The sequence below is a fragment of the Ciconia boyciana genome, chromosome 3 (genome assembly GCF_034638445.1).
Source record: "Ciconia boyciana chromosome 3, ASM3463844v1, whole genome shotgun sequence".
NCBI lineage: Eukaryota > Metazoa > Chordata > Aves > Ciconiiformes > Ciconiidae > Ciconia > Ciconia boyciana.
In genome coordinates this window covers 75,642,119-75,668,844 of record NC_132936.1, presented here as the reverse complement: position 1 = coordinate 75,668,844, position 26,726 = coordinate 75,642,119, and the positions used below count along the sequence as shown (strand labels likewise).

The 26,726-nt window shown below is 38.8% G+C and overlaps 1 protein-coding gene across 3 annotated transcripts in view; it reads left to right on the top strand.

The window, feature by feature from the left end:
* UTRN (utrophin) overlaps nt 1-26,726 on the top strand; it is a 393,293-nt gene that overhangs the window by 105,302 nt on the left and 261,265 nt on the right. For 2 of the 3 annotated variants that reach the window (XM_072856186.1, XM_072856184.1), the window contains 15 exons: nt 17-197; nt 2,876-3,021; nt 5,764-5,976; nt 11,855-11,968; nt 12,802-12,957; nt 13,916-14,086; nt 16,279-16,458; nt 17,139-17,273; nt 17,850-17,999; nt 19,396-19,557; nt 19,915-20,043; nt 20,510-20,683; nt 21,302-21,457; nt 23,023-23,193; nt 25,123-25,302. In XM_072856186.1, coding sequence (XP_072712287.1) covers nt 17-197; nt 2,876-3,021; nt 5,764-5,976; nt 11,855-11,968; nt 12,802-12,957; nt 13,916-14,086; nt 16,279-16,458; nt 17,139-17,273; nt 17,850-17,999; nt 19,396-19,557; nt 19,915-20,043; nt 20,510-20,683; nt 21,302-21,457; nt 23,023-23,193; nt 25,123-25,302 — 2,418 coding nt within the window. The remainder of the gene's footprint in view (nt 1-16; nt 198-2,875; nt 3,022-5,763; nt 5,977-11,854; nt 11,969-12,801; nt 12,958-13,915; nt 14,087-16,278; nt 16,459-17,138; nt 17,274-17,849; nt 18,000-19,395; nt 19,558-19,914; nt 20,044-20,509; nt 20,684-21,301; nt 21,458-23,022; nt 23,194-25,122; nt 25,303-26,726) is intronic. The other variant, XM_072856185.1, reaches the window with a different exon arrangement.

The following is a 26,726-nucleotide window of genomic DNA, read 5'->3' as shown; positions in this document are numbered from 1 at the left end:
TTTTAATCTTTCACAGCGGGAGTTAACTCATCTTGTAAGCCTAACTCCACGATTGGAACACCTGAAAGCCACCTGCAAAGCACTGACCTCTCAGCCCATGCCTCCAAACTTCATTCAGGAGAGCTTGAATGGTTTTCTTGATCACTTCAAGTTGACTCATCAGAAACTAGAGGAATGTCACCAGCAGCTGAAGAAAGGTAAATATATATATATATTTTCTTTTTAACATAAGCCCTCCTCATATTTGTGTTCTGATTTTTTTGTTGTTTTGAGCTGATTGAAAACTTAATGAATTCTAGAGTTTTCTTACTGATTCTGGAAGGCTTTGGGTCAGGCTGACAAAATCTTTTTATTCACCTGAAAAAATATTCATGTTGACCTCCTCTGTGCACACTACAAAGTATATTTTTCTGTGGTGTTAAAAGTGATTACGCATGGATGCAACATTCCTGAAACCACATTTAAGGAATTAGCAAAACATATTTAGGGTGGATAATATAGTTTGCAAAGCTGTGTGTCTCTGGCACTTACAGAAATAAATAATAATACTAGAAATGAAAAATGGAAGATTAAGAGAACCTTGTAAAATTGAAGTGCACATGTGAAATGTATTCTTTTTCACAGCTTTGAGCACATTAGTCATACATAATTCCTTTTGGAAATTTCATCTTTGAAGTGATTTGGAATCTGGCTTGCTTTTCAGGCACTTCCTACTTGGGTTTTTGTTGCGTTAAAAATTTCATTATGAGCATTCAAACCAGTCATGCTAGCTTCTAAAGGATTCTAAATGTAGTGCACAAAATATGTAGGTCTGGTAATATTTTACAGCTGAATAGAAAGAGCACAGACCTATAAGGAGATTTTTTTCCTTAGTTTTCATTTTGTTTCTGAGAAATTCAAGGAAGCGTTTTGCTAATGGCCCCAAATGGAAGAGCATTAACACTTTATTCTGTGTATAATAAAATTGGCTCAATTACTAAATTGTTAGGCCATCTATATAATGTGTTGCAGAAGGCCTGCATGCTTTGACTATATTCATGCAGAAAACTGTATGAATAACGTATCTGTCTGCCACGCTCAAATTACAGGGTATGCTTTCATTCTTACTATGAGGAATGATTATTTTATGGCTGTTCTGAGTTCATGTACTTTTGAATAATTTTATTGGTATTGTGTATTTCGGTAATTATTGCATGATGTGACAAAAATACTCCTTGTTTTTTCATGCCACACGTCACTTCAGGCATTATTAGTATATATGAACCAGTTATTACTTGGTAAAAATACCTTATATATCATAATATGTTAAATTTGTATTTGTATATTTTTTGAATGATAATTTCTCTGCAGATTGTGTTTTGCTAAAGAACAGAGGGAAATGTCAGTTCAGGGTTTCAGTTGTTTATTTACCGCATAGTTTTAATTGCTGTAAGGTATAAGAACTTCCAGAGCCATATAACGGGGAGAAAAAACTGGTGGTGGCACTTGAGCGTTTGCAGACTTGGCAGGCGTTGACTGACAGAAGTCCAGCCCCTTTCAGGGCTCTTCTTTGAGCCTCTGAAAATTCCCTGATGGCGTGGTGCTCAGTCCCATCTCTATGGGCATTTTTTATGGGAATTGTGACTTAATTTTTTTTACAATGGGAGGCTATTTTAACTATCTTCTCCTTCAGGATTTGCTGTAGTTTAGTGACAGTGCACCTATTTGCTTTTTACTGAATTCTCCCCCCCAAATTGACCCTGGCTTTATGAGAAGAGGAAGCTGGATAAGTCTCATTCTCTCTAGAAATGTTGACTCATTCCTTAGTTATAAATGGTGTGACAGTTCTGACAGTAAGCTGTTGAAAAGCTACCTAGTGAGTTAGAACACGGCTTAGATTAATTTTCACTTGTGGCAGTGATGAAATTGCTTAGGAATCCAAGGCCAGAGAATGTACATACCACAGTATGGCTCTTACAACCAAAATCCTGTTCGCCGTAGTTTTCTAAATCTGACGTTTTCATTCTGAAATGCCAGAGTGAGGTCCTGCCTCCTGCCTGGGATTCCACAGAGGGCTGGCTCAGGCAAAATCCGAGATGCAGTCAAAGATTGCAAGCAGATACTCCATCCAAACTTTAATTCTCTTTTCAGTCTTCCCAGATTGTGTCTCTGATCTGGCAACAGGCTGAAAGCTGCTATTTTTATATATTTGTGTGTGTGTGTATATATATGTATATAAAAATGAATAAAAAACCACAAACCCTTACTGCTACACTAATATTTTATGTATGTGTGCTTATATATAAAATACTATCATACATATATAGTTACTATAGTGTGTATATTTAAATTTATATGTAATATATGGCTATTATAGATGCTATACTTTATATAACATATACATTAGATATGTTTGTGTGTTTGCATATAAATAGTAGCTCTGTCTAAACTTTTTAAAATGAAAAATACTAAATCGTGAGGATTTAGGCATGCAAAAGCCCAAGTACTATTGATTCCACCACCCCGCTCTCTTGGGGTGCCAAGAGATTTAGGTGCTTAAGTGTATAAGAAAATTCTAAAAATGGGATTGAGGTTTAAAATTTTTTTTAGGGGGCAATTGTTATTGTATATTTATTATTATATTCTATATAATATCTATTTATATATTTTATATATATGTAATATTTTTTAAAGGAAAAAACACTGCCATCAGCAGAAGAGTTTTTTAGCTCTTGGAAGGTCTCCGCGGGATTCAATGTACAAGTATATCTCACATGACTTCTTGTTTCTAAATGATTCTGATAACTTTGATTATGTTCACATCTCTTATAATTTGGGTCTCGTGTCTATTTCCTTACCTTGTATTTTGTTCCATTACTCTTTTTAACAATGCCAGAGACAGAAAGGCAGCCGAGCCAGGACTATGTGGACTCCCTGCAGCGGCTGAAGGACACGCTGAGCGAGCTGGAGTGCAGGCAGCGGTCCATCACTGGCGGACTGAGCGACCCCAGTAAGGTTGAGAAGGCCCTGCAGCAGGCAAAGGTAACTCTTAACCTTCACGCTGAAGCGAGGAAGTTGCTTACTCAGCTACTGTCGTCCTCCTTTCTGCTGCCTTGTTTTCAGTGGGGTAACTGAAATGTTACTCAGAGGGAAGTTGATCAGGGAGTGGGGTGTGGAAGTGGCCTCTGGGGGTTGCTTGCTGAAAGCTGGGTCACCACAGGCTGCTGAGGGACGTGTCCAGGCAAGGGCTGGGTATCTCCAAGCCCGCAGACTTCACAGCTTCTCTTGCTGCCTGTGCCAGGAGACGAGGCCAAGAGAGCTGGGACTGCTCGGCCGGGGGAAGAGGAGGCTCTGAGGGATCTTCTCTGAAGTGCTGCAGTGCCTCAGACCACCTTGGTGGCCTCCCCAGGCTCTCTCCAGTGTGCCCATGTCTCTCTTGTGCTGAGGAGCCCCAAAAGAGATGTCAGGGCCCTGGGAGCATCCCCCTCCTAGGAGCTTGGTTGGATCCAAGGTCCGCTCCTCTGCTGCTCAGCATGGTTGTGGGGAAAGCCAGGAGCTGAGGCTTCCTTCCCTCCCTTGGCAGCTGCCTTTCAGCTCTCCCTGCCTGAGCTGCACTGCAGCCACCTGGCAGCTGTGCCCATGCCCAGCCTGCTTGGGCTTGCTGTCCTGTGGAGGCCATGTCCCTCCCCTGTGGCAGTGCAGGCTCCCTGCCTCTGCCCTCCCAGTGAGGCCATGGTGTGCAGGCTTGTAATCCTCTCCTTCAAGCACTGGGTATCGCCTAGCCAGCTGTGGGGTGCCTGCCTGCTTAAACTGTCTCTGAGGTTCAGCAAGTTAACAAATCCATCCTGTTTCATCCTGCTTGGCTGTTATGAAAGAGTAACTGTAGTCCTGTGGCCTCCAGATTGCCTTTCAAAGGGAAACAGTGCTTGCAAGCCATAAAGGTAATTGATGCACAAATTCTGTCCAGTAGAAATGGTATTTTGTTCCCTATTATGAGCCTATAAAGGCAATATAAAGAAAATCTATGGATGACAGTTGCTTTGTAAATATCAGTTACTGGGGCAGGGCTGGAATGAGGGGAGAGAATCGTGCATCTCAGTACCTTATTTTTTTTAAAAGGGGAAAAAAACCCCAAAACCCAAAACTTCCTGCCCCCTCCACTGTCCCCCACTGCTTTTGTGGAATCATGCTTAATTCAGAAACATGTATTTTTCCCTGTGTGGTGACATAGGAGGGCTGCAGCTGACTCTGGAGGAGCTCTTGAACTCCAGTTGCTGGGTGGGGAGAGGCTGCGTCTGCCTTTCTATCCTTCTCTATTCAGCAGAGAGTGATCATATATAGGTATTTTTAAAAGCGCAGTAAAGAGGGGTGTTAGTGCTTTGGTTTTTTTGAACCAGCAGATTAAAAAAAGTTCTGAGTTCTTTGGTTTTCTCTTTTAATGTTGCTTCTGTATTGTTTAAAGTTGGCAGAGATTTTCTGGTCCGTAACGCTGGCTGAATTGCAATGGCACTTAGACTTCGGAGGCTTGTCTTTTCCTACTACTGCCAGAATCCCTCCTTCTCCTTTTCTGCAGAGACTAATTAACCTGAAAGGACATACCATGCCAGTGTGGGAGCTTTAAAGAGTGTGATGGGAGATGGGAACAAACTGTAGATGATGAGCTGCTTGTGGACCTGGGATTATTCAGCTCCTTCTGCACTGTAGCAGGCACTGATAAATGCTTCGGGCATAGACTCAAGCCAGGGATTGACTCAGTCTGTAGCCCCCTGCGCAGAAAGCTCTTGTTTGCAGAAACATGCGTCCCTCTTCCCAGTCTCATTGCTGCCTCACTACCTATCTTTTTAGAAGAAATGGTATACTTTATCCTGTTTCTTTCCTGTAAATACAAAGTAAAATTTGGAGCATAAACATATCGAAAAGAAGATTCTTCCTCAGTAAAATATATGCACACACATCCCACATGTACACATTAAATGTGCATACTAGCAAAGTTAAATTCATGAAATTAGTAATGGTTTCATGTGTTCATTCCAAATGCGTGTCTCAAATTTCAAGCAAGATAAGCAAAATGACCAGTTTAATGAAGTGGCAGCGTTTTTCACGTCTTGGCTTGTACCTTCAGCTGTTATTTTTCCTTAATATTAGGAAATTAGCTATTTCAGCTCAAGTGACTCTTCATATCAGCAATGCCATAGTGAATATATTCAGATTGTATCCTCCTTGTATTCCAGCTGGAAGAGCAGCTTTCAAAACTCAAGTATCCAGAGCTTTCATTGCAGCTAGACGTTATAATAATTTTACTTTGTGAAACTCGGAAGGACATACTCAGCTTGTTTGTGTGGGCTTTATTGTTTGTTTTCTTTTTTAAAAAAAATATTTATCTATGGAGGGAATGAAAAACCTGAGGTCCTGGTATGTCTACATTGCAGTTTCTTTTGTGACTGCAGTGTAGTGTAGCCATCGCTTTGCTAACTTGAGTGCCAGTACTGCACAGCACAGGAGAGGTGTAGGTTCCTGGGTGTGTTTAGCTCCGTGGCCAAGCTTTACAGCCCATTCTGTAATCGCTGCTACTGCATCAGTAGAGCAGCTGAAGGTTTTGCTGCTTAAAAGGTTGTTTGGACATCTCTGCTGCAATAACTGCAGTAACTGGAATATCACTCTTCACTGAATCTGTGCTCAGCACAACAAAACCTTTGATGTGCTTCCACTTGTATGTAAGTGTGTACCTGTTGTATGGCTAATACTGGAAGCAGACATTTTTTTCTTCTTTTGTTTTAATTGTAGTCGGTTTGTGAGACACTGGAAGCCCAGAAGCCCAGGGTAGATAAACTTGCTGAAGAAACAAAGGCTTTGGAGAAACATGTTTCTTTGGATACAAAAAAGGTCTACACGCAAGAGTTCAAGCATGTGCAGGGACACTGGGACAAGTTAAAGCTCAAGATTTCCAAAGATGTTAAACTACTGGAGGAAATTACATCCAAGTTGAGGATATTTGAGGTAAAATGAAAGGATTTTTTTTGTTACATAACTCAGTTGTTTGAGCCCTTTCTTTGTCTGTCTTCCTGCAGTTGTCCAGATGATACTGATTGAGAAGTGAAATGTTGATGGGCCACTAGTCTGGCAGAGGCTGGAAGCATATATAGTGTGTAACAGGGTGACAGAGGACTTTTAACATGCCCAGGATATTATTTTATCTTCTAATAGGATTACTTTTCACTTAAAATTAGCATTTGTCATCTTTCAATACCAGAAGGAAAGGTTACACTAAAGTCAAGGGCATGTCAGCTGTGCTTTTGAGAGCTTGATTCCCACCAGGGGCTGAGTGCCCTCTATTGTGGTTGGTGTCAGATGCCCAATGTCTTACTAGTTTGACATCTAAAGCTGAAGTTCCATACCTGTTACAGAAAACCTGCTCCTTCAAGTGGGGTTTCTGTCAACAGTAATAAAGAATTAGTACAGCCTGTTAAAAAAGGAAGTAAAGAAAATGTTTAGGTATAGTGAGTTTTACAGTTCCAACAGATGGCCTCTGAAGTGTCAGGAAGGAGAGTTAAAGAATTAAGATTAATCAGCACTCTTTTTTTTATATATATATGTGTGTGTGTGTGTATATATATATATATATACACACACATGTATGAAATCCTGCATAACAGAAAATTCCAATGCTTTAAAAATGAAGGGATTAAAAGCAAGGGTATTTAAAGGGTATTTAGATGATTAACTCATTGATAAAGAGGGGAGAGATAAGTGCTTAAGTAACTTAGCCGAGGTTGACTCAGTATTTACTGGTTAGATTGGTTTCTTTGTGTTTGCTTCAAGTCCCTTCTCTAGGCTATTTATATGCCTCTGGGGAGAGGGGAAAAAAAAAAGAAAACTAACTATATCATGATTTAGCCTATGGCAATATTATTGTGACCCAAAAGTTAAATAGGCCCTAACCATTATTCAGTATCAGCTTGAAAGTGTAAGCTGATCAGAGCAGTATAAAAGCCCAAATATAGTGCCTTTTTTTTCCTAGAGTAATGGTTAAAGAGACTTTAAGTTTCATATTATTTTCATACTATATTTTAAATTTCAAAAAGCAAGAAGGTGCTTTTAGAGATTCTCTTGTCTCTTGGGATGAAGGCATATGTGCATTAGCTAAAATAAACCTGTGTTTTCGCATGCATTAAATGTATTTTAATGTGTGGAATTGTTTACATTCTTTTCCATTTAACAGAGTATGTGTCATACAATTTATAAACATAAGAAACTTGCTGTGTGCACCCTCTTCAGAACATTGGTGCCATGCATGCACACCACCACTTTTCCCCAAAAGTTTCTTTCAGTCTCGTGCTCTCCCCTCCTCCCCTCCCTCTGAAGCAGAAAACTGTGCTTTTATTTGATAGTGGATTCAAACTAAACTAAGTGGTTTTTGGGTTTTTGTGTGGTGGTGTGTGGGTGTGGGTTTTTTGTTTTGTTTTGTGGGGGTTGTTTTTTTTTTTTTTTTTTTTTTTTTACATTTTAAGCCAGACAGGATCTTTAATGACTACTCAAGTAGACACATGTTTAAACTGTAATTTATATTAGTAAGGCCAGGTAATTGACTTGCATGATGTTGCAGTGAAAGTTGGACAAGCTGTTGCTGATTATGGTTCAGAACTAGTAAAAGCCTCAAGTATTTTTTTTTTTTAAACCCAGAAACCTGGAAGAAGCCATAGTAGGGGTAACAGATGGTAACTAAACGACAGTTAAGAGCAGAGTGCACACCCATGCTCCCATGAAAACTTTTATTTGGGGAAAAAGGCTGGAGGGAAAACCTTGTTCCTGCTCGTAAAGTGTTATTCACTAATTATTTGCTTCAGGAATTGAGCTGCTCCTAGCAGAGTGTGTGTGTGATGTGTGTGTATGAATAGCATACATATGGTAGTCCAGTCTAGAAAGCGAACTTGTAAATGAAAGCCACAACCAACTTACGAATAGGAGGAGGAGTTGCAGGTTTTCAGAGGAAAAATGTGTATTTCTTTTATATAACATATTTATGTAATATTGTTAGATTGTATTACCTGAAACATAAAGATAAAAGCTGTGTCCCCCTGTTCCTCTCTACCCCTTAAAAAACATGTTCAGGAATATGTGTACTTGTGTGCCTACATTTGAAAGAGTTTCTGCTTTTAGTCTGGTTCCTTCAAACCTATCCTTCCGTAGCTACTTGCAGCAGCCTGTGGGATGATGTGGAGCTGTGGAGGAGCTGATGCTGCTGGTCAGCAGGAGCTGACTGCCCAAAGTGAGCGGGCTTGTACAGGAGCCTAAAAAAATTAACTTCTAAGGCTTAGCCAAGCCCTTGGTGATTACTTTCCAGCAACGACCTCCTCATTAATTTTTCTCCTGACTTCGACCTAAATATGCAACATCCCACCATGTCTCGTGCTCTTCCCTTCCCTCTCTTTCTGGTTACACTTATTAGTTATCTACCATGACAGAATAAATATTCTGCATGTAGCCCTGCCTCAGTGTCCTTTGTGCACCAACTTTCTATCAGTCTTGTTCTTCAAGTGATTGCAGCTTTCCAGTTGGCTTGATTATCTGTAGCTACACTGAGCAAGGCCCACTTACCTCATCAGTTTTAGCAGCATTTTTTTCTCCCTTAGTTTCTTATAAGTGTAGAACTCTTCTTTTCTGCACTTGAATCATGTTTGGTTGAGTGATCTGTACATGCACCTATTTTCCTAAATCACGGCTTTAACTGGGTGAAGAATGGCTCCTGAAAACTGGAATTCTCTCTCATGTTTAACTGAGAGTAGGGTACACGTGTGCAGTATTAGCTTGGCAGGTTTTTATTTAGTAATCAGTTATTCAATTTTTTTCAGCCAAAGGTGAAGTGCCTTGCTCTCCACAGCTGTCCAAAATGATGTTGGTACCACCATGTATATGAAGCACTCACTAATTAAAGATGTGGATTTTTATGCCCATGGGAGTTTTGCAGAGCTATGGAGAGCAGAGCATTGAAGCCGTGCACTGTTGTATAGATATGAGAACAGAATTTTGTCCTGAGCGCGACGTTAAAAACTTTCCTGTTATCTTAAAAAGAAGTACAGAAGCTGAAAAAGAAATTAAAGCAGAAGAAACAATGGAAGTAATTATTAAATGACTGAAAATGGAAGAAATAGTGGTGTTATCTGTAGAAATATGGGTCTTACAGTGGGGGTGTTTTCTCATGCACTGAATTTTTAAGTACACAGTTCCTTTGTTTTCTAAGTGTTTCATAAAGCTGTCAGTGGATGGACAGTCATGTATTTATATTCTCTGATTTTTCCTTTTGAAGGAGTGGTACTAATCGTTACAGAGATTTTTGTAGTCTAGCATTGTATGAATAAAAATGAGAACGTGGGGCAAGTTGAATAAAAATGTTGTGTACTGCATTGGACAGATCAGGATGGAACTTGCACTGCAAGAAAGCTGGATACGGGAGACTGGGTATGTGGTCCTGGTGCAGACACTGAATGAGTCAGTAGTGGAGATGTGATACCAGAGACACAGGATTAGTTTGGAGAATGGCTGGGCAGAATCTCTTTGGTTAAGAGAGGAGATGAAGTGTCTGGCTATTAAAGCAAAAAAAAAAAAAGTGAATGGCAGCCCTTGGAGAACATGTAGTTGCACACATGTGCAACTACACACAAGTGTTGGTTTATTTTGCATGTTTCTTTTTTTCCTAATTCACCTTTAAAAACTGGCATTTCCCAAAACAGTGCTCCTCACATTTAGGTTTTTGAAAAGAAACTGAATGTAAGTATTCTCATTGTAACAGTGAACAGACAGGAGAACAGTGCTTAAAATGTCTGATGAGCAAGTCAGTGGCAGATCTGCCTGTGGGTCCTGCCGCTCAGGTGGCTTTTCTGTGATTTGTTACGTGACAGAGGCTCCCCCAAGCTGACAACACGTGCATTAGTGACATGATCTGTGGTTTACTGTGAGACTGTCTGTAATAGTCATGTGATGGGAAAAGTAGACAAGGCTCATTTTATCAGTTTTGCATCTAGAAGAAAATTTCTGTATCTTGTATTCTCTGTTATCGTACCTCTAATAATGCATGGCTTGCTGTGTCTTTGATTATGTATCACCTTCAGTACTTTTAAATCTGCTGCATGGCTGTACATCATGTGGTTTTTCTAGGAGTGAACAAGTTAAAATTCAAAACACTTTATCTTTGTTCCTGCCTGGAATAAATTTTAGAAACTGATCCAGTGTTTTAGTTCATGTCTAAAAATTGTGAGCTCTTGTACATCAACAACTTACCCTGGGTATCTGACCATTGGTAATTATTTACCTGCACAGTGCAGGAGCATGTACTTCATTAAACTTCTGTAGACTTGGTTTGTGATTCAGCAAGTTATTTAAATGTGTGCCTAACTTTGTGAGTAGTCCCGTTTAATTCACTTCAGCTACTTACATAAGTAGCTTACTGTAAGCAGGCTAAATTAGGTATATGCTAAAATGCCTTGTCAAATGGCAGTCTTTATAAATATGTATTTTTTTACATTAAGCCATGGTTCACTGTTAAGCCTCCTGGGGTCTGTTTTTTGGAAAATGATTTTCAGGCTAATCAGCTGCAGGAAATTCCCCCAAAGTGGAAAAGGAATGAAGAAAATGTCATGCCTTTGACCTCTAATGGTAGCATCGGCCTAAAAATAAACATGATCTTAGTCTAATGGGTTTTCATTAGTGCAGACATTTTTTTGAGAAGCAGTGTGTAACGTATTGATCTTGAAAGAACTGTTATTGCAAAGTTTTTAAGGAAATGAAGTGTGTGCTTTTGTCCTCGGTGACATGCGGAGTAGATGGTGAAGCTGATGAGCTTTGACTCAGCTTCTCAATAACAGTGCTCTGTGATGACAAATGTGTCAGAATAAAAAGATGCCATCTATTAAAAAACCCAACCAAACAGTCAAAAAATGTTGATTAAAAAAAGTCCAACTATATTATTAAAAAATGACAATCACATAACTCAGTTGAACGAGGGCAAGGGAAAACTTTCTCCCTGCTCTAAGTCTGTGGTGGTTTTGTTTGTGAGAGTGATTGGGAACATCCACAATTGCATGGGAAAGAGATGACAACCCTCCTGTTTCCCTCCCCACCTACCTCATTGCAGGATATAAGGCAACTGCCAAATGTTAGGTCAGATAACTCTGAAGTTGTGTATTTACCTTATTTCCCCTGTGCATTGCTCTAGTGAGTACAGTAGCTGCTATTGGCCTCAAACAGCTAGATTTTCTTTTTTTAGTGGTTAGTCTAATCCACTGTGGTATTTTCCTTTTATGCCTGTGTTTCTCTGTAAGGCCAATGGCTTTCCCGGCATAGCTTCTACCTGTCAAGTATGTTTAGCATTACTCCCTCCTGTTCTCTCCACATATATTTCTATGGGGCCCTCTCTTTTCCTTGGAGTGCAATATGTCTCTCAAGTGTGGTGGAAGCAGTCGTACATGGTTTCTGTTGTCAGGAAAATGCTATTCACAGCCTTCAGCCAGGTCCTTCATGTGAAAGGTAACCACGTACTTCTTGAAGCCATGCTTGCCTCCTTACTTGATCCTGGGTTTCTGTGGGATAGATAGCCTGGAGCAGCACAGTGTCAATTAAACCATGCTGTGGCATGGATGGGAGAATATCAGTATTGTGAATTTAACTTTCATATAAATTTGAGAAAAGATAAATTGGAGGGGGGGGTAAAAAAACAAACCACCAAACCAAAACATTAAACCAAAGGTGGTCCGATCCAAAACCAAGGCAATGCTAGGAGCTTGTAGCATATTCTTTTGACGCTGCTAGAAGTTGAAATGCAACAGCCATACTTTCTTCATCACGACATTGTATCAACTCTTCATTGCTATATTTGATTTAGGCTGATTCAAAAGTTGTTCAGAAGTGGATGGATGGTGTGAAAGACTTCTTAATGACAGAAAAGGCTGTTCAAGGAGATACCGAAGGACTTCAAAGGCAACTTGACCAGTGCACAGTGAGTTTTGCTCTTTTAAGGAATCTTTTGAAATAAGTAATGACTTGCATCTCTTCTTTATTATTTTGCTTGTATTATTAAATATTGTCCACGGCATATTCCATAAAGCCTGCCAGAAAAATTGTCTTATCTTTCTTCAGGGCACATTTTAATTGGTTCCTTGTGTGTAGCCAGAACACTTTGTATTTTTCAAAGGTCTTCACCATATTTACAAATACTCATCTACAAGTTGACATTATTTCCTCTGAAAATGTTTATATGTTTTTCCCAATTTTGTGATTAGGGAATTGAATCTGTGAGTGAGAAGTGCTTTCTGCATTAAACTCCCAAAGGCAATAAAAATAACAAGCAAATAACTCTGATGAAAATCCTAGGGTTTAGGAATTGTATGTGCCTTACAAGTAAGATTCCTTCCTAGCTAGTGGCACATAATGATCACAAATAAGTAGAAATTCATCTTACAGTAAGTAATTACAGTGTACCTTCAAATGTTTGTTTCTGGGAGAAGAATATGAGTCTGAGGTATGCCAGAAAGATCTTGGTATTTAGTGCACGTAATCTTCAAACTTATGTTGCTCTGGTGTTGACTTTTGGCATGTGAGAATGTTTGCGCTGTGTATGGCAAGCTGTATTTTGTTTTTTAGTTGCATTGTTCTGATGTTTTGGGCCACTGAAGGATTGTTTTAAACAGTCTGGTATTGAACACAGCATCAATGTGCTTTTTTATTAAAGTTTCTCTGGAATAATTAAAAATTACAAAATTATTGGTATTCTATAAATTTATGTAATGTCTTGCTAAAGAACAACATTCATTTTCTCTGATATGTGCTCAGATGTTTGTCAATGAAATGGAGACGATTGAACCATCACTGAAAGAGATGAAAGAAGTAGAGTCTGCTTTAAGAGCTCAGCCTATTGCAAGCATAAATACTTGGGCAAAGTCTAGGCTAGTAGACTGCCAGACTCAATGGGAGAAACTGAGCAAACAGGTGAGTTCTCCATATGTTGCTAGTGCTTGCGTGTTATTGCAGCTGTTTGTTCGGTTGTGTGGCATTGGTAGGATGGTGAAGAAGTGAAGCAGTGAAACAGCGGGATGAGTATGTTTTGTTTGTTCCACTGTCAAAGTGACTGAAATCCAACTTGGCCCAGTGAATCCTTCAGAAGGGCAAATATGTTAGGGGATACCTGTGCAATGGTAGTTCTGTTTGAATACATGCACTTCTCAGTACCTAACTGGAAGGAACACAGTGAACTCTTTAATTGTTGGTAACTAAAAACTAATTTGTTCAGTTTGCCTCATGCTGCTCTTTCTGGGGTGGGTGAGAGGGAAGTCAGACCTTTTTGTTCTGTTGTTCTTGAAATCTGGAATATTATTCTGGCCCTGTGTAACTTCTGCCTGTTTCTAAGCAGCTTTAAAAAATAAATGGCTATAAATAGCCTCCCACTTCAGTCTGGTGTATTTGGTTGTTTCTTTTGGGTGGAAGCTTTCTGCTGTCTGTAGAAACATACTTCATTAGTTGCAATGCCTGGCGAGGATCTATGTTGGAGAACTTTGCCGTTGATATAGAATCCAGATTTCCTGGGCTGTGGAAAGAAGTGAGGCCTCAAGAGTGTTTTAGTGCTCTGTGTAAAGATATATCTAACTATATGATACTTGTGATCAGAAGAGGCTTTTTTCTCTCTGAATTTTTTCAGGGATTGTTACCAGTTTACATGCAATGAGGGAAAAAAAAGGTCATTTTCCTCCTTCCTTCAGCTCTAGATTTTGTTGATTTGCTAAAAAGGGATCATGAGTTCATGTGTGTGTGTGTAAAAGCCTTTTGTTAATTAAAAAGGCCTGAAAGTGTTTTGGTAGTAAAATGTTTTAACAAAGACTTGTGGTTTTTCACATATGCAAGGACATTTAAGTAATAAAACTGCTGTTTCTTTCTCCACCTTGGATTCTAGATTGTTAGTCAGAAAAATCGCCTGTCTGAAAGTCAGGAAAAAGCTGTAAATCTGAAGAAGGATTTGGCAGAGATGCAAGAATGGATGACCCAAGCTGAAGAAGAATATTTGGAGAAAGATTTTGAGTACAAGTCCCCTGAAGAGCTAGAGAATGCAGTGGAAGAAATGAAGGTCAGGAATACCGGGTCATTGTAGAGACCTGATTAAAGGGAAACAAAACTTAATTGTGACCTTTTGTGGCATTATTATCTATGTGGAAAGGAGCTTAGGTCATGACAAGATTAGTGGTATTTTTCAGCTTTGCTTTGTGGAATTTTTGTTTTTAAAGCACAAGCTATAAAAGCAGATGTTCTATTTGGCCACGAGGGGTAGGGATTTAATAATGAATAGCAGCTTGCCCAGCTGTTGAGCCAGACTTGCTATGTATAGCATGTTAAACACTAAGAATATGGAAACTTATTGCAGGAGACGAGACTTGAGAAAGAAAGAAAAGGTGATATTACACCTGTCTGAATTAGTGGTTGTGAAAACATATTATTCTGCTTCTAGCTGTTGGACTTCAGTTTCTTGTCCCCTAGATATAGTAACTCCACATGTAGAAAAGCAGTTTAAAACAGTTCTGTTGTAAGGTTATCTTGTGTTCCTCATCTGTTGCAAACAGTAATGCTGGTCCCTGCTTCTCTGATTTTGGGACTGGTGGCCAAAAAAATGGAGAGGAAGGAGCTATTTTTGTCTCATTATAAATTACCAGTTGAATAGATAATTTTGTTGGATTTATATACAGAGTAAACAATAATTCTCTCTGCTTTTAAATCTGAGAGTTCAGGCATATCTTCACAAATGTTTTGACTTGTATGCACATTATTTAAATGAGTATCCACTACACTGTTACTTGATGGAGCATAAAATACAGAATTTTTTCTCCCTTACAAGTGCTTTGACAAATCTATTTGAAGTTTTGAATTGTTCTTTCTGAAGGGGCTTTCTGAAGCAGTCTTTAACTAGTATTTTAATATATTTATGTCCTTTGAAGCCATTTGAGATCACGTAGTCTGACAGCCTGCTGAACACAAGCCAAGAAGAGAAAGAACCCTCTTTTCATTGGCAAATCTGAGAGACTTTGAGCACATTTACCTTTGTCAAATCCAGATTATATTCTGTACTTTTAAATTTGGCAGATATATCAGTGAGCCAGTAAGCTTACTGTAACACTTGCATATCCTTTTTCATTTGCAGTAAGAATATTATGCTGGGACTACTTTTAAGACTGGGAAAGAACACTTTTTCTGTATATTTGACCAGGAGCATTTTTGCATAAGGTTTTGAAAAACTTTTGAGCTTGCCTAATTCTGCTCTCATTTGAACAGAGAGTGGAACTCCTGCTGACATTTGAAGCAGTAGGTTTAACATGAGGCTAGGTAGTTTTTCATAATCCTGCCATAAAATAATATGTTCCCCAGATTTTCCATTCTTTGCCCTTCCATTAACTGGCATTTTTTTAAATTGCCTTACATTTAGAAGACATCTCGAGCAATATGTGTAACAATAATGCTGTCATGTACTAAATTCTACCATAAAGTGCAGTGCCTTATATATCAGAGGTACTTCAACTTCATAAAACTGTCCTTGAAACCTGAAAAGAAAGAAATATAGGACAGTCTCTATTTCTGGAGCCTTCTAATTGTCTCAACGGAGACAGGCTGGGACTGGTCTGCATGATCTGTCTTCCAGCTATCTCCAGGCCTGTGTGTTGGGAGTTGTACTGTGCTTAGCCTGTGTATTTGTTACTAAGCTCCTCTGAGTGCAGTTGGGTTGAAGGAATTCTTCTGGTTGTCCTTTTTTGCATGTTCCTCTAGTGCACCCAACAGCTGTGGGAGAGGTCCCAACTTTGTAGTTGCATGTGTCCCAGGTAATTACATCGTCTTTCCTGAATAACTCTGGGAGATAGTTACTGAGCTCTGAGACTCATAACTTCTGTAAATTCACCCTACCTTTTTCTCCCCGATATGCTTGTTTTTAGCAAACTTCTATTTTTTTTTCTAGTTCATTTCTCTTTTTCATATCTGTATGCTAGCGTATAAATAGCACTGAACTTAATATTTTTTGCTTTGAGTCATGGATTTTTAATGAACAAACCATAAATGGTAAATATGTCTGTATGTTTAATAAAATAGGATTTTTCAATGCTTACTAGCATAATCTGAATTCCATGCAAGTTAGTGCCATATTTTGTTGTGCTCAGACCCAAGAATACTTTGGCAGCAACTCTTCCAACGTTAAGCTCTGCTTATCTTTGGTTTGAGTGGTGAATAGCTGACATATGGCAATTGAGGGCTGATCATGTAATACATTTCTCTGGGCAGAGAGCAAAGGAGGATGTGTTGCAAAAAGAGGTGCGGGTGAAGATTCTCAAAGACAACATCAAGATGCTGGCTGCCAAAGTGCCGTCTAGTGGTCAGGACCTGGCGACTGAGCTGAACATTGTGCTGGAGAACTACCAGCTACTGTGCAATAGGATCCGGGGGAAATGCCACACTTTGGAGGTAAGAATGATAGCTCTCAGCTTAATAAAATGGAGGCAGATGGCACAAGAGGAATAAAGAAGGACACTGAAAATGTCCAATTTTGTCACTGAATCCAGTAGCTTCAGCATAAACTCATTTTGCTGTGGCTCCTTTCCAAGATTACTCTCCCTTGAGATGACATCCTTGGAATCCATGAGACACCATCTAACTTTGCTTTTATAACCTGTATTGTAATCAAAAGTTGTGCAAATAAGTAAGCCTGTCTCTCAGCTCTATTATCCATGTGTGTGTCTTCCAAAATGACAAAAAAAAACTTATCGGAAATTAAAGGTTGATGATTAAATGATAATTAGAACATGTGATTATAGTTTGGAGTAGGTTGTATATGTCCTATCCTTCAAGAGGAGTGGATGTATTTTGTTACATTCTTAAATAATTATAAGAATCTGGATGTCAGTGGTAATTTTAGCATGAGTAAATTTAGCATAGAGACTACTATGTGTATTTTGCATATTTCTTTTTATCTTGCTGTTATAGTTGCAGGCTTTTCTGTTTAGAACTTACTGTGCCATGGCATGTTTTTGAATATTTTCTACTCGCCTATTTTAGGTGAATGTCTCGGAAACAATTTCTTTCACAGGGTATATGAGCTATGCCTGGCAGTTTAGGCTAACTTATGTTTTTTCTGTTGCTCTTAGGAGGTGTGGTCCTGTTGGATCGAGCTGCTTCAGTATCTTGATTTAGAAACAGCTTGGCTAAACAATCTGGAAGAAAGGGTGCAAATGACAGAAAATCTGCCTGATAAGTTGGATGCTGTCAATGACGCACTTGAGGTATTGTAGTCATTCTATTGGATTGGTAACTTTTCAGATAGCTCTGTTTAAAAAAACCCATAAATTCTGCACTTCAGTAGAATACTGAAATATGTGTTGAATATTCTGATTCTTCAGGTCAAATGAACATATTGCTCTGAATCTGGAATGGATATTTGGAATGGATATACTTCCATTCTGTATATCCATTTGGAATGGATATACTTCTATATCCAATCTGGAAGGGATATACTTCCACCAGAGTTGAATTTGCTGTACATGATTGTGCTGTACTTGGTACCATGATAAAATTGTATGCTCTCTCCTGTCCTGTGTAAATTGATTAATTCCTTGCAGCACTATAGTGTGAAATTATGTGAATAGGCGAGAAGTGCTGTGAAGTTTAATTATCTAAAGCAAAATGACCACTGTATTTGCCTTGTGCCATCATGGATTAAGCCATAACTAATTCATGCTTTTAGAGCACTCTCAAGACATTTGAAGTGTAAAACTTCTATGCATGCAGCCAGATTTCCACCTCTGAAAAATGCAGTAATAGTCAGTGTCTTGACCTTTAAAACTTTCTCTGCTAATTAGTCCCTGGAATCAGTCCTGCGTCATCCAGCTGATAATCGAACTCAGATTCGTGAACTTGGGCAGACACTGATTGATGGAGGGATTCTTGATGATATCATCAGTGAAAAATTGGAGGCTTTCAATGCCCGCTATGAGGAATTGAGTCATTTGGTAAGAATTTGGGGGCAGGGTCGAAGTAGAGTGGGTTTTTCAGCTCAGCGGTCTGAAATGATTCCTGTTAGCTAAATTCATAGATGCAGGACTGCAATACAGGAAAAGAGGAAAAATCTTCACAATGTTGTCAGCTGTTTTCAATTTGGAATAATGCCCTAAGAGCAAGATGCTTCCCCCCCCCCCCGACTTGAGTCAGGTTTTGTTTTGCACACTTGCACACCCTTCCATTGCAGGGACCCCCTGGTATTTTTCCAGGTAACTTTGACAAAAAGGCAATTCCAGCCTCAAGGGGGACAGTTCAATAACAGGTTAATATTCCCTTCCTACTACCATAAATACTGGTGAGCTTCTCACTAACTGTAAAAATGAGGAACGTGAATAAGTGACATTTTCACTCTTTGAAATAGCTAGGAAGAAGTCACATCTTCTGAATAAGGAACAGAAGGAAAACATTCTTCTCATTCCCCATCTATTATGTTGTCCCCTTCCTCTTCTCATACTTTAATCTTTTCTAGATTTAAGAAGTAGAGGAAGCCTAGCTGTATTTCAGGTTGCATAAATTTGTAACTCGTGTTCTGTATCCTGCTAATACAGGCCCCTGCCACATTGTAGGATGGGAGGGTTTTTTTCTGCTACTGCCAAAGTGTAGTCACAGAGGGAATTTCAGTTCATCCTCATTACAGTGAGCAACATGAATGCAATGCCCTCAGCTGGGGGCTACATGCTGTCATTTAAGTTAGCATTCACTATTGTTTTTCCTGTTACAGCAGTACTTTATTGCCAGCTATCTGCTTTGGCAGCTGCAGGGCTGTTAACTTTCCACATCTGTGTGTGTGTATGTATGCACCCACAGGTCTGTGCATGTGTTGATAGTGGGGAATTTGTGTTCTCATGCAAGTAGTGACATTTCAGATGAACTTAGAAGTTTTGCTGTTGAAGGGAGAGGCAATGGAGGGAAGGAACTGTGAACCTCTGTTTTCACACTCTAACAGACGGAGTTTATTGTTTTGAAAGAAAATGTGCAAGTTTACACATCAGACAATATTGATCTGTAGTGTATTACAAAGTCCCCAATTCCCATTGAATAGCTAGTTTTTGAAACTGGTATATTTTTAACAGAATACTTTCTTCCTGAGGTGATAGGAGAGACCAGTTTTCACTATCCTGTATATCTAGCAACAGAACTCTCCTTTTATGTTGCTGTTTGTCAGTTACCAATATGAATCACAGCAGGCTTCAAACATTGCTGCCTTCTAGGGCTTGCTTTTGCTCTTTTTAGACAGTCTTGCTGGCATAGGATTTTTTGGGTCTCCCCTACCTTGTTTTGAGAAAGTTTAGTATAACTTGTATTGAATTACTGCTCTATCTTGTCTTACCTTTCTGTCCCACTCAGGCAGTGAGCCGGCAGATTGCCTTGGAACAGCAGCTTCAGACCATGCGAGAAACCGACCACATGTTGCAGGTCTTGCAGGAAAACTTAGCAGAGCTGGATAGACAGCTGACATCTTACCTGACTGATAGGGTAGATGCCTTTCAGATGCCCCAGGAGGCCCAGGTATTCCAGTATAGCTTTTCACTACAAAACATTTTGAAATATTTCATGATAGTGCTCAGCCTAGACTTATTCATTCATGAAGGCTTCATTTCAGTCCTGCGCTCATGTATTAGGTGATATCTTTTGTAATCTGGATTGTTTTCCTGTTTTAAGAAGGTTGTATCGAATAACAATCTTAATGGCTTTCAATTTAGCAAGCTGTCACCAGAGGCAGAATATTCAAAATAAACCTGGTAGTGTTTAAATTTTACAAAGTGGATTTACTTCTGGTGGGTAGTAGGTGGTAAGCAAGTTCCTCTTCCCCTCTCTGCAAGCAATTTTGTAACACATTTTCTTCCTGTTTCTGTGACGTGGCAGAAGATTCAAGCTGAGATTGCAGCTCACGAGTCCACCTTAGAGGAGCTCAAGAAAAGTGCTCGCTCTTTCCCTCCTGCTTCTCCTGAATGCAGGTCTCCCCGTGGTGGAACTCAGCTGGATGCTTTGCAGGTAAAAATATGAGAGTCACTCTAAGAATTTAAATGTGGAGAGCTTCTGGTTTTCAATTCTGTTGTCAACCTGTAAATTGCTCGTTATGGTCAACCGAACCTCAGAGTAAATAGGTTATGCTTTTACATCCTTTCATTAGGAAACAAGCAGCACTAGATGAATTGAATAAGGAAGTTTAAAATTCATAAGTATCATGGGATAAATGCTGAAAATTAGAAAGTCTCTGTTTTAGTAGAATGGATATTTTGAAAGTGTATGGTACAGAGTTATAGCGCTCTTGCACCTCAGGTGGAGATTAGGAATAGGTGATGGAATTTGGCTTGGCAAATAGTGTTGCCATGTGTACTGAGTTGTGGTCACATGAGAAGTGAGTTAGAATCTGTGGGGGGAGATGCTTTAAATTTTATTTTTTGAAGTGCAGATATTAATTTAAAACAATCTTTTAACATAATATTCATTAAAACAGAGAAAACTCCGTGAAGTATCTACGAAGTATCAGCTTTTCCAGAAACCAGCCAATTTTGAGCAGCGCATGTTGGATTGCAAGCGGGTGTTGGATGGTGTAAAAGCAGAACTTCATGTCTTGGATGTGAAGGATACTGACCCAGATGTAATCCAAGCTCATCTGGACAGGTGCATGGTAAGTATGCAATGTTCTTAACTCATGCTTGGGGGTGTTTCTTTCTTGTGTGATTCTTCCTGCCTAAACTCTCTCCTGAGGAAATTTTGCTTAAAGTCTTGATGGAACTGTTACAACTCTTTGCAAAATGCCAACAGAACAATTGATAACTAAAACCCTCTAATTCTTCTGGGTGAGAATGTGGGCATAAAAGTAGTGAATTGTTGATTACAGATGTGGAGGAACAGCTGATTTTTGTTTTTAATAAACTCCCTTCCCTGGCTATCCTTGTGGTATGGAGAATCATCACTCTAAGGGCAAATTTGCTTGGTTCTTAGTATTTGAACAAAACAAATGCTATACAAAACATCAAGTACAGATCACAATGTTAGCCTTGCCACATGTGGTGATGTTATGGAGTAAACACTGCTAAATTATTGGGATAATTATTTTTTTGGGTGAAAATTAAAACTAGAATAAAATATGGAACATCAGAAGTTTGAAATCTTCTTGGCAGACATTGCTCTTAATCCATAGCTCAGAGTTTAAGTGCAATCTGATGGTCAGGTCCCCAAATGAAGCAAAGTCTGAAAATCTGCGCTACAAATTGATCACCAATATACATATTTGTGTTTTTAGAAACTCTATAAGACCCTCAGTGAGGTGAAATTGGAGGTCGAAACTGTAATCAAGACAGGAAGGCAAATTGTACAGAAACAACAGACAGATAATCCCAAAGGGATGGATGAACAACTGACAGCATTGAAATTTCTTTACAATGACTTGGGGGCACAGGTAAGAAAAACAAATGTACATATGAACATTTGTCTGCATATAAATTCCCTTCTTTGTTGTTTTGATGTCAGATGCTGTTTTAAGTTTGATTCTGAAGCTGATACCGTATAGGCTAGTTGCTACATCCAGGAGCAATCAGTTGAGAGATGAAAGATTACACATAACAACCCTGTAGTTGTGCAAGACCCCTGTGCTCACAGAGTGTTCCTGAAGGTAGCCTTGAAGAAAGGAAGGTTCACAGAGCTTTCATCGTTCTGGCAAAGCTGGCCTGCTATTCATTAAAGTCTTTGAGCACTGTTATACCTTCTGTTGTCTGTAAACCAGCCTGTAAGATAATTTACTATCAGATTGTCATATGAGAATTTCGAGTCTATTTCAATTTTTTTTTTTAGGTTGTGTCATGATGGTTTCTAATCGTAATCCATCTGAAGCGTTGCTCTCGGTATGAAACAGAAAATGCAGGCAAACCTGTATTTCCCATGAACTGCATTAAATATTTATGTAATTGAGTAATTTTCTTAGTAATTGAATAGTTATTTATCAAAGTGAAGTGTTTAAAAATGGTTAAACCCTTAGTGGGCAGGGGGGAAATAGGGGATTCTTTTCCTACCTAAATTAGGACAGAAGTCCAAGCAGACTCATGCCTGTTCAGTGCTCTGTGAATGAAGCTGTAGGTAAGTGGCCAGATTACATTGTTGGAATATCTTGAAATGGGCCCTAGGAAATATTTTATTGTTGTAAGGTGGAGAACATTTATGAAGGTGTGGATTCTAGTGGAACTTGTACATCTATAACTCGGAAAACAGGTAGACAAGAAATTGGGAAAGGATAGAAAGGCAGTTATTTGCAGTATGTTATGATTTTGTTTGTGTCTGAATTTATTTTTTTAGATCTTCAAAGAGTGCATTATTTTGAATAAATACATGCAAAACACTAAGCTGAGACAAAGGGCAATTTTTTGAAATGTCAATTGATTCTTGCTGCTATGGTTGGATTTATTCCCAAGTGTGTGTGTTAAAGTTTGTCCAGACTAATTGTGTAGCCGGTGTGAAATAGAATTGATTATACTGCAGCAAACATCAAATTTCATATTCACTTTACTGAGATGTTTTCAAGGGCAGACTAGATTTTCAGTGAAATTTTTCTTTACAGCTTTCTGCTAGCAGGTCTATCAAAATACAAAAAGGAACTGAATTTTACAGGTGTGACTGGCTGACTGAATTCTATATCCCCTTGAGTTTTCAGTTAAAGGATCATAACAAAGAAAGTTTAAACGTCAGTTTGGTGACCACTAGCTATAAATAAGTTGGTATGCAGGTTTCTTTGTCTCCTTTAAGTGTATCTTAATTTAAAATTATTCTAGTTTTATATATTCTGCTTTGTATAGTAAGATGCAGATGTTTATAAATGATTTTTCTTTTCAGGATCCTTCCCCAATGCAAGACAGTCTTAAGGTGCAAGGATTTTATATATTCGGATGGATATTTTAGCTGGCTAGCACTTTCATTTTTGCTGTCTTTTAAAATCTAATTTTGTTTTCTTTTTTCCTTTTTATTTTTTTGTAGGTGACGGAAGGAAAACAAGACCTCGAAAGAGCATCCCAGCTGGCACGCAAAATGAGGAAAGAGGCTGCCTCTTTGTCAGAGTGGCTAGCTACCACTGAGGCTGAGCTCGTGCAGAAGTCCACTTCAGAGAGCTTGCTTTCTGATCTAGATTCAGAAATTGCCTGGGCCAAAGTAAGCACGCTCTAACTGTAGAATAAATTTTTAACATCATGGCAATACTATGTAGAAGTGGCTGTGAATTTAAGTCCCTGTAACTTGTTCCTAAATCTCTTGCATCATGAAATTTTAGTAGATTCAGTAGATCATATTCAGTACCTTACTGAATCTGATCTGTTTCATCTCAGGCATCTTGCCTCAAACTTAAATGGCCAGTGAAATATTAAAGATGATAGTACATATTTGGTATTAATAAGTATTTAAGTGACTTACTGTATCTCTAACACAGTTCATAATTATAATATTCTTAATTATCAGCAAATATAATTTTGGGCTGGGTCAAATGTTTTACTAGTAGAGCAAGCTGAAAGTTCATTGACACTTTTAATGAAAAATTGAGTTTGTAACTTTTCATTGAAACAGCTTTGTCTTCAAAATTGTGACTTTGCAAAACAAAAAGCTCCTGCAATTCCTTATTTTCTTTCATCTATAAATTGGAACTTTTCATGGAAGCAGGCAAATGTGTTATAATTGTCCTGAAGCAAAGTATCTGTTTTCTCACACTGTAGAAACTTGTCTATGTAATAGTTGGAGTTAGCAACAAGTGCCAGTTGACACAGGTCAGCAATACTGATCTTTCCAGTTGTTGTTTTCTGTCACCTTTTACTTTTGGAATAGGTCTGTGTACAATCTTAAAACTTGAAAGCTTACAAAATTACAAAAACATCTAATTATAGCCTGTTCTCACCCATTTCACTCGGGATTAGCAAGTATTAGTGCTACACTTCTGCTGTGGCAGTATCCCTAAAATTTCTTTTCAAACAAGCTTGTAAATACTTATTGAAGTATACTTACTGTACATTTGTAAGCAATGCAAATAGTTCATGAACTCTTATGCTGCACCACCAGGAGGACAAGCCCTTTATGTTGCATGCAAAGTTGTCCTTCCTGTCTTAAGGTTTTCTAGAAGCAATTTTAAAATGTAGTAACTTGAGTATTTGTTTCTGTCTCTAAGATAATAAGTTATGATAAAAATAAATTATTTACTTCACAGATAGCAAGATGTTCAAGGAGCTCCAGACACTAGTTGTGATTAACTGCATTCTTCCACGCACTGTACACTGACATCAAAGAGCTGTCTAAATAGCCAGATGTTATCAATAGTAATCGGTGATCTTGTATGGCAAGAGGTGCTATTTTCCACATGGAAACCATATACTGATATTCAAGAGATCACATATTGCTTAATTTGTATGTCAGTATGCATTCTTTCAAATAAGGTGATTTTTTTTTTTTTAGATTTAAAAAAAAAACTATTTAAAGTCAGAGATGACTTGGAAAAAATACTAGCGCTAAAGATACATATATTTACATATCTACATACAGGTAATATAATGATAGGGCTTCTGTAATATGTAGCAAGTGAATTGAACATATGCAGTAATGAATGGTGGTGGTACTCAAAAAAACATTCAGCCTTGGCCTACCACTTTTCTCATTGTTGCCAACTGTAAAAGTACTTTAATAGGAAAAGATACAGAGAAATCCAGAGTATCTCTTGAAAATTGTGTTCTCTGTGGTGCTTCACAATGCAGAAAAAAACCTTTTAAAATTAGACCTATAATGTGATATGATGCATTTGTTTTACCTACCTAATGAAAAGGAACTGTGAAGATATTATAAAACAACAAAACAAAAAGGTCTCAAGATAAGTTATTCAGGACACTTACATGCATTGTGCTCTCACGTGCGCTCTCTCTCAAAAAAGGAGATCACTGTCTACAGAGAGTGAGTATAAACAGAAGGTGATTTTACTTGGTTTGATTTTTTTCTCAAGTGAAGATCATCTGTTATACTATTTGTTTCCTGTGGAGGTGAAAATGTGGCTTCCTTGCCCTTGTGATTGGGAGCACTGTGCAGTGTTAACGGCTCCTCTTGTTTCAGAATGTGCTGAGAGAGCTGGAGAGGAGGAAAGCTGATCTGAAGAGCATCACCGAAAGCTGCACTGCGCTCCAGGCTCTGGTGGAAGGGAGTGAGACTTCCCTGGAGGAGAAGCTGTGTGTCCTTAATGCTGGCTGGAGCAGAGTTCGGACCTGGACCGAGGACTGGTGTGACACCTTGTTGGTAAGTTGCATGTGTGAGAAATATTTAGGGTGGTTCTCCCTCCACACCCTTGGAACAGTTGCATTTTTTACTTGTCTCACTTCTCTGTGATGTGAAGCTTTCCTGATGCCTCATGGGCTTAAAGGTATGTAGAATGGATGTCTGGTTACTCTGTAGGTGGAGAGGTGAGTCATGAGGTTATATACAATGAGGAAGGTCGAAAATTGTCTTGCAAGTGTTTTAGAGGTGCTGATAGGCATTGGTGCCATGCTCTTGGTAGTAGTGGCTATTGCTCAGTGTGTAGGGGATGAAAATGCAGAATCTGGATGTAAGAGTGATGAAACTATGTAAATGTCCCAGGCAGACAGTTAACTTGACCTAGTGGGAATAACCTGCTTAGTTGTAGAGAATAAAACTAGGTTTAACCTTTTTTTTTTTTCCTTTTTCTTTTGCCTTTCTCTTTCTCCTGGCTTCAGTGCTAGGACTCTTTTCTAGGTTCTTACTCTCCCTAGACTTTGTGGTGTAATTCCTCTTTTCTATAGAAAATCCAGCATATGCTTAGTGAACACCTTTCACACATCTGTTGTTTTAATCTCTTTGTCTTTCCTTTGTCCCCGCCTTTTATGTGCCATCACATTACATTTTTAGTCTTTTGTCCTTATTTACAAATGTATCTCCTTGTACCTCTTCCCTGTTAATGTTTTATCACTTTCTCTTTTACTATACCAACAGTGCTAGCCTTTTGTGTCCACTTCTTATTTAGCCCTTAATACAATTCTTGCCACCCTAGTGCATAGAAGTAACTTTCCAAACTGTTCTGAAAGGGAGCATCTACCATCGCACATAGACTGAGTGGGTTATGGGGCATACAAGCATTCATAAAACTGCTAGTGGGTTTACTGATTAACTCGTAGTAGCTGATTCTGCCAAATTAAAATGAGGGGAAAAAACCCACCGGGTTATGGAAGTGTTGTTTGTTTCATAACAGGTTAATTAGAGCCCAGAAGTTGGATCTTGTGTTTTCTGTGTAACTTTCTATAAGCTCAGGAATTTATTAATGTAAGTAGAAAACAAAAGGAACTAGCCCAAACGAATTGGTTTCCATGAGGCTGCTGTGTGTGCTGCTCTTTATTCAGCCTGGAAGAAACCTCTGTGCCAGCTCCAGCATGAAAAGAGCATTTTTGTGTCAATAGATTTCCTCAACACCCAGATGATGGCTGTTTAATGGACAACTGATAACTTCCTAGTGGTGTTCAGCAAAGCACTTGGGACCCTCTGTCAGCCTATTGCTCTTTTGGACAGCCCATAACTGCAAGTGTTTAAGAGTATGCTAACTCGGAGTTGAGGCCAACAGTGTCTGTTTGGTTGAGTAAATTGAAGACTAAGCGTATTATACAGCCTAAAGCTACAAGTTTTGCTAAATGGACATGAAACAGTCCATTGAT